This window comes from Neomonachus schauinslandi, chromosome 4 (assembly GCF_002201575.2).
Source record: "Neomonachus schauinslandi chromosome 4, ASM220157v2, whole genome shotgun sequence".
Taxonomy (NCBI): domain Eukaryota; kingdom Metazoa; phylum Chordata; class Mammalia; order Carnivora; family Phocidae; genus Neomonachus; species Neomonachus schauinslandi.
Genome location: NC_058406.1, coordinates 12,398,739 through 12,411,518, shown reverse-complemented (window position 1 = coordinate 12,411,518; position 12,780 = coordinate 12,398,739). Strand labels below are relative to the sequence as shown.

The window sequence follows — 12,780 nt, the reverse complement described above, 5'->3', positions numbered from 1 at the left end:
TGCTGTGGGCGTCCCCTAGGCTCTCGCTGAGTGCCCCCAAGCCCCCTCAGGCAGGCATTAACTCAGACAGTGTCAAGTGACATCCAAGGTCACTGCGCTGGAAGGCAGCAGAGCCAGGATTTGAACCCAGGCCCTCTGGCTCCAGAGAGCACGCCTGTACAAGCTTTGCCCCGAATACCTACAGGGCCAGGCACTGTAATGGGTGCCTCACATGCTATGGCCCATTAGGTCTTCCTGATTGAGATGAGGCATGCTGTCTCCCTCATTTATAAGGAGAACACCAAGGTTCCCAGTGAACCCTGACTCGGAGCCTGGGTCTCCCACATAACCACACACCCTAGGTCTCCACTCAGCGTGGCTGTTGCCCCAGGATTTTGAGCTAAGTTCCCTGGACTCCAGGAGCCACAGTTCGGCCTCCCCAAAATATCAAAGAAGCAAAGATGATGCCCCCAACTCATTACATGGGAGGGCTGGGGGGCACAGACTGAGCTGGTAGGTGATGGTGTTTTGAGCCAGACTGAAGAGAGAGGGAGAGAGGTGGGGGGCATTTACACAGAGGTGTGCCTGAAACCTTCCAGCACTTGGGAGGAAGGTTGCGGAGCCTTACATAATAGAAATTGGGATGAAAAACTCAGATGGTGAAATTGAGGGTCTGGACAGTGAGCCCCTCATGGAAAGGGACCATTCATCTGTGACTCTCCAGCGGGTGAGACAAGAGTAGCAGAATCCAGGGTTGTCAAACAAGATGACCTGATGTGGACCTTGTTCAGCAATAAGAGGCAACCTCGAGCCTATCTTCACTTCTCCGGGCTTCTTCTTTATCTCTACAATCAGGCCCATCGCCCCACCACAGAAAACTCTATCAGGCAGCTACCTAAACACATAATCCTGCAGGTGAGAGGCTTTCAAATCTCTTTGAGAGCCAGTTCAATAAAGGTACTCCCAAGACCATGCCAATATTTAACGCCATGCCAGAAAATTCTGCAAGCAGCTCATGTAAATACATCCTGCTGGATATTGGAGCCACACACTTTTGCTTGGTCCTCAGGAGAGAAGGAAGAGCTGGCAGACTATTCTCTGTGTTGATTATAGACCTACTCTCAAGGAAAGAAGATTAAATTGTTCAGTCATTCGACAAACACTTATTGAGCAGGTGCTATGCGCTGGGGCTCTTGAAGACACTGGGGATACAGCAGTGCACGAAACTCAGAGTCCGGCCTTCGTGCAGCTTACGTTCTCGGGGAGAGACAGACTTGTATTTTGAAAAATAAAGCAGGGAGAGGAAGGAGAGAGGGTGTGGGGGTCAGGGACGTCCTCCATGGTAAGGTGGTGTCTGAGCAGAGCAGAACAAGCAGGAGAAGGAGGCGGCAGACATCTGGGGACGGTGCCTAGGCAGAGGCACCAGCAAGGCCAAAGCCTGGGCGGGAGCACACCGGGGCTGGACGGAGGAGCACTGGGGAGGCCAGTGGGCAGGGAGAGGAGGAGTCCGAGTGTGGCAGGGCCTTGTGGGAACACAGTGGGGATTTTGGCTTTTACTCTGGGTGAGATGGGAACCAGGGGAGGGCTTTTCAGCGGAGTGCGATGTGATAGCACCTTCAGCAGGTCCCCAAAGCCAGCAGAAGCCTTGAGAATAAACCACATGCAGGCAAAGCGGGGGCAAAGCAGATGGGAGCTGCTGGCAGGAACCCAGGTGAGAGACAAGGGCCTGGGGGGGGTCGCTGCGGAGTGGGTGAGGGGTGGCTGCTCCAGGACGATCTTGAGGTCAGAGACCACGGGAAGGTTATTTATTGCTACTCTGATTCATCGTCCAAGGTGAATCGGATTTTCAAAGTCTTGGCCACCGGGTCAACAGTTTCCTTTACAGGTGTCCTTGGCTGACATTGACACTCTCTTTTGACACTAATCCCCAGAAGCTAGAAGGAAAGAGGCTTCCACATTAAAACTGTTATGCACCTGAAGGCAGGTGGGGGCAGGAGAGGAGCTAGCTTGGAGGAGAAGCCAGCCTGCTGTGCAGGTGGCCGAAGATGTGCTGTCCTGGGGGACCCAGGTCTTCCGGAAGGGTCCGTCTACCTCTGGCGAAACGCTGGTACACGGCAGCAAATCCGCAGCCTCTGGCATGGCCAATAACCTCATTAGTGCCAATGACCCCCCGTGAGCCTAAGTGCCAGGCACTGTGCTAAGCACTTTGCTTACAGTAGTTCACATAGCCCTCTCTACACCATGAGGTAGGTACTGTTGTTACCCCCACTTTACAGATGCAAGTTTGAGGCTCAGAGGCACTAAGTAATCAGCCTAAGGTCGCACAGCTAGGATGTGACAGAGCTGGGGCTAAAACTCTGGTCTCTGGAACCACCCCTTCAGCCTTCATACACAATTCCTCACTCACCACCCAGACCCTTTGATCCTCTCACGGCCCTTGGCCCTTGACTATCCCACCCTTCTCTTCCCAGGCTGGGCCAGACCTCAACACCCACGGGCTCCATCCACACACACCCCCTTCCCCCACGGCCGACTCCCTTCGGCAAAGGCTCTCAGGACCACCGTTTCCCACTTGCAGTGAGACCACCTCAACTCCAAATCCAGGCGGTTGGAAACGGGCAGTATTTTTAGAGAGATGAAAGCCAAGTCGGTTGCATATTGCAAAGACAACAAACTAATACCTTAGCAAGGCCCGGGGGAACCTTCTTAATGAATATGTAAGGACTAAGGTGTTAAATAAAATGACAAGACCAGAGGGGATCCCCCAACCCTGGCCAGCCTCCTGGTGGGCCAAGCACTTTGCTGAGTGCATACTCACAGAACCCTGCAGGAGTCAGGGCCGGCCAGAACCATCTTACCCACAAGGGCACAGGCTCAGCCAGGCTGAGTAACCCGCCCAGAGGTGCACAGCTAGCAGGGGTGAAGTGGGGTCATGCAGAGGTTCACTGCCCACATGGCACTCTCCCAAGGACTGTTGGGGGGGTGGGGGGAAGATGCTGAGTCTTCCCTCAGCAGGTTAAACATCACACCTGCAATTTTGCTCTATTTACTTCAATGAACCTATTCCTTCCTCCATAAATCACACAGCAGTCCTGCCCTTGTCAGAATCATCAAAGGCCCAATTAACCCTGAATACCGTGGCCCCTATTCTGCAAACCTCCCCCCAAACCACAGCTTTTCAGGCTGGGAATATTACAAAGCTGGTTGAAAAACAGCCCAGCAAGCAAGCACTTACTCTATAGCGACCCTGTGGGGGGAGGGGGGAGCCTACATGCATAAGAAAACCACCCACAGCAGCTAAATTCCGACTGCCAAGCCTTTATTAGTGGTGATAAAAGGCAGCAAAAACAGCACAGGGCTTTCGGCTCCCAGGTGGGGGCTGCAGTCCCAGGAATTAGTCATGTTTTGACTGGTAGAGTTATGGAATTTATAATGGAGGCCCTGGAGAAATTAAACACGGATTATGGCCAACTCCCTCCCCCAGCTGAATGTCTCCTGTGCCTTGGGCTCCCTCACCCCCTCTAGGAGTCTGGTCTGCTGGCCCAGGGGGCTGGGTGAAGATGGTGACCCCCCCCCTCAGCACAGGGTCACAGAGGAGGTGGCTCTCACCTGCTCCCCACCTCACTTGGGTGGCGTCCACCCTTCATGGAATCCTGGGCCGTAGGAATCAGGTCTATCCCGGGCAGTGCTGAGCACCCAACCGGGGTTCGGTAAGGCTCATCGAAATGAATCTGCGTCTTCAACCTCCTCAGAGTTTGCCCTTGCTAGGTTAAGCATCATTCTCTCCCTGGAGGGAGGCAATAGTCAACGGTCAGCAGAAGTGGCCTGAATTTGGATGAGTCCAATGAACTCTGTCTTCATTAAAGAAAAGAGTTGGACCCACCTTTCACACTCTGATTTTAGGGCCTCTTTAAGAAGCCAAAGATGCCTGGGAGTGATTGTATATCAAGATCCTAACATCTTAGTGGAAAAGTTCATCAAAAGGACAGGATGAAAAAGAATCTTAGCTAGCAGCATGCTACAGCTTCAGGGCGTGCTTTGTGATGCCAATGTGTGGTTGATGGCTCCTAATCCTGGCTTTTTGTTGCAGACCAGGGACCCAGGGAGAAACTTAACCCTTACTGAGCACCAATATGTGCCAGGCACTGTGTTAAGCCACTTTACAAACATTCCTCAATTTAACAGATCATAGAAAAGGGCTCAGCACAAGGTAGGTGCCTAATAAATAGTCATTGAATGGATAAGTGACTTTAAGCCCCATATCAGCCCGGTGAGGTAGGATGCTATAATCATCTCTTTACCAGGGAGGGGCAGTTCTTTGCCCCAGGCGACACAGCATGTGGAGGGAAACAGAGAGTCAAGCCCAGTCAGTGTCTGACTCCCAGACCAGAGCTCCCTCTGGTCAGCCAGCCAGGCTTCCTCCATGAGCCGGGATTGTTGGCTCTGGGATGGAGAATGAGGCGGAGGGAGTGAGAAGCCCGGGAGCTGTCCAGCATTTGCATTGCTGGAAGGAGAACGCAGGAGCCAAGCACTGGGACGGTGAGGCAGGGCACTCTCTTGCCCTCCATCCATCTCAGTCTCTCACCTGGGAGACCCCTCTCCCCGAGTCCTGCACCCCAGGCTGCCTCTCACCATGCAGGTCAAGGTGCTCTAAAACTAACAACTACCAGACAGCTGCCAGGTGATAGGACGGACGGTCTGCTGGTCCCTCAAACCCACTGCCACCCCAAGTACCACCCATACTAAATCCCCAGCCTAAAGCATCAGAGCGGAGCAGGGTCTGGACAGCACAGAACGTTTAGCCTAGAGTCTAATGGAATGAGTGTTTTCTTGATTTATGCTATTGCTCTGGTCTGGTCCCTCTCGAGGCCATTCTCCAAGCTATACCCAGAGCTCCAGTGCAAGTGACGTCATGACTCTGCTTACAACTCTGAAGTCTCCACTCTTGGTGTGACACTCAATGTCCTTCAAGAGCTGGCCCTACCTACCTCCACCTGTCCCCACTACCTACTGCCCTCATTCTCCAGCCATTCTAGGTGCCCCATCTATCTAACCCCAGATACCAGGTTGTCAAAGACAGCTATGGGGCTGGTGGCAGGGACAAGCATTCCAAACAAAAGGAACAGCAGTGCTAAGTCCTGCTCCTCTGCAAGAGTCATCTCAGGAATCCCTTCGTACGGAAGACCCCTCTGGCTGACTGCCTCTCTCTGTAGCCAGCCACTCTGTGACAATGTGATTCTGCTCCATCACTCAGACAAATTACCCTGCAAACACGTCCCCCTGGAAAGTAAGCTAGCGCTTTACGATGTTTTATCTGTTTGGTATCACTAGCACTTACCTGCATGTGAGCAAGCAAAAATAAACAGAAGATCCAGGTTTTTGCCTGAGGACTTGGTTAATAGAGACTGGTGTGTATAGAAATAATAATAGTTATAATAATAATGTACGATAATAGTAGCTAGCCCCTATGTGTCTGGCACCTGCGCAGTTATAGATGTTAACTCATCAAACCCATATGACAATCATCAAAACCACCCTGAGGGAAGCCTCTCCACCAGGTCCATTTTACAGACGAGAGAACTGAGACACAGGGGGTTAAGTATCCTCCCCAAAGGCAACAGAGCCAGAAAGCAGGCCAGCAGGGATGCCAACCCAGACAGTCTGGCTTCAGAGTCTGAGCCCTCATCCATGTCACCATCTAAAGGAAAGGGACCCAGAGGCAAAAGAGGCCATGACAGTCTCTCCTAGAGCCAGGAGGATACCACCGTTCACTTTGTCCTCCGCATCAGCAGAACCTAAAGCTCCTACCAGGGTGATCTCAGGGAACGTGGGTGTCCAAAGCCCACCCAAACCCAAACCCAAGGGGGTCAAGCCCCAGCCTTGGTAGCAGAATCTGGCAGGACTGTACCCTCACACCCAGGAACAGCCCGCCTCGGGGCCCTTTCCTTTGTCCCCTCCACCAGCATCCCCTCCCCAACTGCCAAGACCCTGCCTCCCACCTCCCTGCACCTGGCTGCCCCTGGCAGGCAGCCCCAGACCCCTTGTGGAGGAGAAGCTCCCCCCAGCTCTTAGCAGCTGCCAGGCCATGCCGGAACCGGCAGGCATCTTCCGGGCACCACTCACCGCCCCGCCAGGCCTGGCATGCCAGGAGCTCCACGTTAAGTTGATGGCCCTGCACAGCCCCACGGAGCTGCTATTTTTAATTTAATTGGCGAGTCGGAGGAGAAAGATGGTACCCAGCGAGGGAGTTTTAAAAGCTTTTGGGGTGGGGGAGGGGGGAGAGAAAGCGAAGAAAAGTTCATAATTATACACCAGGCAGCCAGATTTGATGCTTGAACAGAAAGGTTAAATGTTACATTCAGAATAAAATGAGAAAGAGTCCTGATGACAGTTGCCCAGAGCTAAATAAGGAAGAAAAAAAAAATACCCCTTGCCCATCTCTTCTCCAGCTTCCTCTTCTCCCTCATACTCATTTCTGAGTTTCCCTCCTTCTGCCTTTTAAAGTTCAGGAGCATGCACAAATAAACCAGTTTGGAGCACAAAGATTACTACTCCCGAGCATGTCAACACTTGATTGCCACCCAAAAGCAGCTTTCATTCACGCCTGAAAAAATCACACATTTTCATTTCTCAAGCCAACAGGTCTAATAGGGCCCAGAAGACTGGGATGGCAGTCTGGCACTGTGGAGAATTACATGGGCTTTAGTATGGATGGACCTAGGTTCAAATACCTCCTCTGCCAAGGGACAGATGCCCTAGGTCAGAAACAGAAGTCTGCTGGTTAAGACTTTCCTATTATAAAGAGATAGACTCAGATGGCACACTCCTTTCATCCTTCCTTTTCCAGCAGGGAATATAGATGTGATGCCTGGAGCTGCTGCAGTCATTTTGTGCTCAAGAGGCAACCCGCTAAAGGTGGAAAAACTGAAAAACAGGAAGGGTCCTTGATGATATAGACATACTGCTGTTCCTCAGGGCTACCTGCCTGTCACTGAGACAAAGAAATCCCCATATGTTTCAGCCACTTTTAGTCTAGTTTTCTAGAAATGCTGAATCTATTCCTAACTGTGACAATCCTTTATTAGCCTGACCTTGAGTGTGAACTTGAGCATGAGCTTCACATCACTCAGCTTTGGATTTCCTGTGTGTAAATGGGGACAAATATCACAGTGTGTGTGTGAGGATTGAATGTGACTCCATTTGTAATGCATGATGACTGATGACTGCCATTGTTATTCATACTCCTGATTAAGAGGAAAGCAATATCATATTATAAAATTTAAAGTCACCTCTCCTATCTCAATAACACTTTCTAGTTTTCAAAGAGACTTCTTGGGGCACCTGGGTGGCTCAGTTTGTTAAGTGTCTGCCTTCAGCTCAGGTCATGATCCCTGGGTCCTGGGATCAAGCCCCACATCAGGCTCCCTGCTCAGTAGGGAGCCTGTTTCTCCCTCCCCCTCTGCTGCTCCCCCTGCTTGTGCTTTCTCTCACTCTCTCTCCTGTTCTCTATCAAATAAATAAATAAAATCTTTTTTAAAAAGCCAAAAAACAAACAAAAAAGGGATTTCTCTTTCTTCATCTTAGCTCATCCTCCACACCAAATCTCTGAGGGAAGGGAGTATTATTCCCTATTTTATACCCAGCAGACTCAAGAGAGGTTAAGCAACTTGCCCAAGGTAGCTTAGCTAATGACAGGGCCAGGCTGTAACTCAAATCTGACTCCGAGTCCCTGGGGCCCAGGCCAAGCTGGCTCTGAGCTGTTCTACTACAGGTCCCACCTCTCCTGGGGACCACTGATGTCTCAAGTGGGGCACAGCACACTGGGGCTGAGACAGTATGGTTCATGTGGCAAAGACAACATGAGCTGGACTCTGGCCTTCAAACTCCCCCTCCTGTCCCTGAAACGTCAGGGTTCCTTGGGCTCCAATCTTCTGCCCACTGCACTTATTACTCCATTAACATTAGGGAACTAAGAGCCCTGTTTAGAAGCAGCCATATAACACTGTGGTTGAGGACCCAGACTGGATTTGAACCTCACTTTTGCCACTTAACATAAAAAAAATTTGTTAAATAAATAGTTCTCTCTGTGTATTAGTCAGGGTAAGCAAAACAGCTGCTGTAACAAACCACCCTCAAATCTCAGTGGCTGAATGTGGCAGATTTTTCCTCATGTCCCAGTGCAGTGCAATGGGGTTGGGTGGGGCTTGGGAGGGGGGGTATTATGCTCCAGCCAGTCATTCAGCCTCCTTCCATCTGCAGCTTTGCCCTTCCCCGATTAGATCCTCCACACCCTGCAGGCTGATAGGGTTATTTTAAGGGTCAGGCATTCTCTGAACTGGCCAGAACCTATGGCATGGTCAGGTGACCCTACCTATGGTGGGGTGGTGGTGTCCCGGGAAGTGTAACTTCACAGTGTGACAAGGAAGGAGGGGGTGGTGACCCCTCACCCATGATCCCCAGCAGTCCCATCTCAAGCTACCCCATCAAAAGTAGGCAGCCCCGGGCGCCTGGGTGGCTCAGTCGGTTGAGTGACTGCCTTCGGCTCAGGTCATGATCCTGGAGTCCTGGGATCGAGCCCCGCATCGGGCTCCCTGGTCAGCGGGGAGTCTGCTTCTCCCTCTGACCCTCCCCCCTCTCATGCTCTCTCTATCTCATTCTCTCTCTCAAATAAATAAATAAAATCTTTAAAAAAAAAAAAAAAAAAAAAAAGTAGGCAGCCCCAATCCCCCAGATCATGTGACCTTTTTGCATTTGATTCATTATTTCATTCTTTGTCACCTCAAATAGTTTTCCTTATTTACTGTCTATGCCCCCACAGTGGACTGCAAACTCCTTGAAACCAGAAACCTCTAGTATCTTTCACCCATAGTCCCTCCAATATTTACCAAATAAATGTTACACTAGTAGAAACTCAAACTTTACCAGAATATTGGGACAGCTGGGATTAAGAGAGAGATTGTGGCAGAGGAAGAACGGGGGGCTCCATCCGGCTCAGTGGGTCCCCAGAGGCTGCCCTGGACCCACCCTGGTCCTCATGTACTCACACTCCCTATACTCCACCCCGCCGCCGCCGTCCACAACAAAAGCCAACACCGGTTCCAAAGAAGTTGTTTATTTGCAGATATAAAACAAGACCCTGGCCACAGGAGGGAGGGCCCTCGGGCTCACCTGCAGGAAATCCTCCCTGGCCAGAGAGAATGAGTAAAACTAGAAAAACTTCATCTCTCCCACCCCACCCCCCATCTCCTAGTCAAAAATAACTGAGACCCAGCAGAAGGTCCCACCTCTCTTGCCCTGGTTAAAACCTACTGAACTGAGAACAGGACCGCCCAAGGAAGATGCCAGCAAAAGGTAAGTGGCTATCTGGAGATGTTAACTGACTACTCCCCTCCAAATGACAGACCACCCCCTGGAGACGCTGTCCCCAGAGGGCTTCCCTGTCCTCCTCTGGGCTGGATCCCACTCTTGAAACGAGATAAAACCCTAGAACCTAAAAAACACCCTCATAACTTCGGAATTTCAAAGCCAGCTAACTCCACCCCTGCCCCGACCCTGTCACTGGAAATTAATCCCTCTGAGCCCCTGGGACGGGTCACAGCCTCTGACTCTCTTCGTACTCCTCTTTGGTCATCCACTCGGACTTATAAGAAGACAGATGGGCCACAACAGACGCCCCCAGCCAGACGCTAAAGTTTCTGTTGGAACCCACCCACATGGTGGCCTTGGTGGAGGAGAAATGATCTGCAATCAACTCCTTGTACAGGCGCTTGGTGAAGCCAGGGTAGAGGGTGTTGCCCCCACAGGCCATCACGTGGGAGGTGAGCAGCGGGTGCACAGTGGCCTCGCAGGCCAAGATGGCATCCACCACGGCCTGGGAGATGCTGGGCCCCTGCAGGTCGAACATCTGGGGGCTGAAGAACATCTCGGGGGCCAGCCGCTGCAAGGGAGTCAGCTCCACCGGGGTGCCATCGGGGAGCTGATAGGTGTTGTTCTCATCCGAGCCGCTCGGCAGGCTCTGGCGGAAGTCCAGCGCCTCTGCCAGATTCTGGGGCACGTAGCACTTGCTCATCTGGGTGGTGGCCACCGTCTCCAGCTGAAACAGGTTGTGGCGGTTGCAATCCTCCTTAAAGAGGCTCTTGAAGAGATAGGCCGACAGATCCTGGCCCGCGAACTCCAGCGTCTTGCCGCTGGGCCGCAAGGGGCGGCCCAGGTAGAAGGGCTGCACGCGGGTCAGGCCGTAGCCGGAATCGACCACCACGCCGGTCAGGAGGCCGGAGGCGTACAGGGACATCTCCAGCTGGTCGGCCAGCAGTATGGACGGCACATCCTGTAACTCAAACATAATCTGCAAGAAGGGAGAAGAGCCACTAGGGTATTTCCCCCGCACAAAAGGCCCCGATCCATTTCTGGTTCCTCTTTTCCCCCAGACTGAGCTACGTGCTAAGCTCTCGGAACTGAAGCAGGTGCAGACCTGTGTCCTCTGGGGGGCGGGGGGGCCTGCCCTGAGGAGGTGGGGCCCACGGCCCCTGGAGCTCATGCTGTGGGAACAAGGGAGGCGCTAGAGGATTAGGAGTCGGATTTGCTCCAGGGTGGGGGGGGGGCTGTTTGAGGACCCCCACTGTTCAGAAGATTGTTTTTGGTGGAGGGGTGGGAGGCACTGTCAGCTGCTACATGGAATGGTGCTGAGATGCTTGGCTGTGTGAGCCCAGGACCAGCGGGGGCTACGGCCAAGGGGCAGATCAGCCGCCTGACCCATTTCTTTAGAAAAGGGCAGAAGAAATTAGACAAGAAACACATATATCATATCCACCACTGCCTCCAAAAAAGGAGGGGGAGGAAGGAAGGAAAGAAGGAAGAAAGAAGGGAGGGAGGGAGGGAGATACATACTCTCACCTCCTGGTAAGTGAAGTCTTTTTTCCTCCACACATCAAGACAAAACTGGAATTCTGACATTTAGGTTTTGGCCAAGTCCCTAGGCTGATTTTCTCCCCCACCCACCACCACACTCCCTCCCCACCCAGATCTTTACAGATCTGGCACCCCAACTGCCTCCCTAATTCCCCAGCTCTGACTGCATCCCCAGGTTTCTGGCCCTATAGACAGAGAAAGGTGGCACTAGTCTGCCGTTTGCCGTGGCCTTTGGCCAGGTAGCCTCCTCTTCAGGCCCCAGAAGGACCATCTTCCCACTGAGGCAGGGGCGAGCTCCCCCACACCCACACTCAGAATACTGTCCTGCCACCACCCACTTCCCAAATAGAAGCCAAGTTCCTCTTTTTCAAATAGGAAATTAAATATGAATCCCACTTAAAACTCTCCAGGATCTTCCGATTTATTTAGAGCAGAGCTTGGCAAGCATTTTCTATAAAAGCTAGACAGTTGGGGTTGCCAAATTTAGCAAATAAAAATACAGGCTGCCCAATTAAATTCGACTTTCAGACAAACAACAAATAATGTTTTCATATACATATGTCCCATGCAATACTTGGGACATGCTGATACTAAAGTATTATTTGTTGCTTATCTGAAATCCAGCTCTAACAAGGCACCACGGATTTTATCTAGCAAACCTACAGTGAGTAAGTTTTTTAGCCTTTACACAGTATGGATACGGTCTCTGCCGCAAGTATCACAGCTCTGCTGATATGGTATGAAAGTAGCCAAAGACAATATGTAAATGGGTGGACATGGCTATGTTCCAATAAAACTTTATTTATAAAAACAGATGGTGGGCCAATTTGGCCCACCGGCTGTAGTTGGCCGAACCTTGATTTAGAGTAAAATCTAAGCACTCCCCACAGCCTCTGGGGCCTCAAAGACCCAACCCCTGCGAAGTCAAGGTGGAATATGATCTTGGAACATTTATGGGATCCACAAACAAAGTATCCAGTGTCTCCCCTTCTCCACAGAGCATTTCAACTGCTGTGTCTCTATCTGTTGGAGGAAACTCTATGAACCCCATCCTACCTACAACAAGTGCCAGGCACACACTGGGTACTCAGGAAACATTTATGGGGCAAATTAGTTAGAAAGCAGAGTTCCTGATACTCAGTCATGTCTGAACATAAAATGCCAGGTTATTTCCCACACGCCTTACCTCCAGGGTCTTCCGTCGGTCCGCAGGCTCCTTCAGAGGGGTCTCTGTGACCATCACGGGGAAGTCCTCATGCTCCCGTCTATGTCTCTCCAGGACAAATGACCAGATGTGCTCCACACCCTCCCAGTTGAGGATACGGCCACGCTGGATGGGGTAACTAAAGGTATCAGGATGGCAAACGTCAATGCCTAGACTCACGCGCCTTTGGGCATAGCTGGGGCCAGGATTCTCCCTGCACGGGACGTAGTTCACGATGCTCGGAAAGACCATCTGGGGCTCATTCCACCCAGACAAGCCAGCCTTCAGAAAGCCAGACCCGTGGTCGATGATAATGGTTCTCGCGGCCATGGTGAAGGCAGAGGTGGGAGAGGTCTTCTGGACTCGACTGTGGAGGGAAAGGATGGGGGGTTATTCCAGGCCACCCCTGCTGCCCACTCTCCACCCCAGAGTCAAGCTTCAGGCTCCCCTAAAGTGTGTCCATCTCCCCTTCCAAGCCTTTGCACAAGCTGTACCTGCAATGTTCCTCCTGTCTCAAACTCCTAATCATCCTACAAGGCCCTGCCTGCAAAGTCCTGCCAAGCCCTCCTTCCCACCCACCTCTCCCCTTGTACTTCGCACACTCATCTGTTATACGACGGGGCACACTTCCACTCCACAGGAGCAGAGGTTAGGCCCTGCTACTCTTGGCAGCCTTCACAAGAAGCTTT

General features: G+C 51.8%; 1 protein-coding gene across 1 annotated transcript; it reads right to left on the bottom strand.

Moving 5' to 3' along the window:
* Nucleotides 1-9,571: 9,571 nt before the first annotated feature.
* On the bottom strand, nt 9,572-12,421 carry ACTL8 (actin like 8). Its single transcript, XM_021683500.1, has 2 exons — nt 12,074-12,421; nt 9,572-10,324 (listed from the first exon to the last, which is right to left on the bottom strand). The coding sequence occupies exons 1-2, from the start codon at nt 12,419-12,421 to the stop codon at nt 9,572-9,574; spliced, it is 1,101 nt and encodes a 366-aa protein (XP_021539175.1).
* Nucleotides 12,422-12,780: the final 359 nt, after the last annotated feature.

Excerpts from the sequence above, each read along its gene's own strand:
- ACTL8 (XM_021683500.1), bottom strand. The coding sequence starts at position 12,421 with ATGGCCGCGAGAACCATTATCATCGACCACGGGTCTGGCTTTCTGAAG. Across the intron at positions 10,325-12,073 it reads ACCGACGGAAGACCCTGGAG|ATTATGTTTGAGTTACAGGA; the intron begins GTAAGGCGTGTG and ends CCCTTCTTGCAG.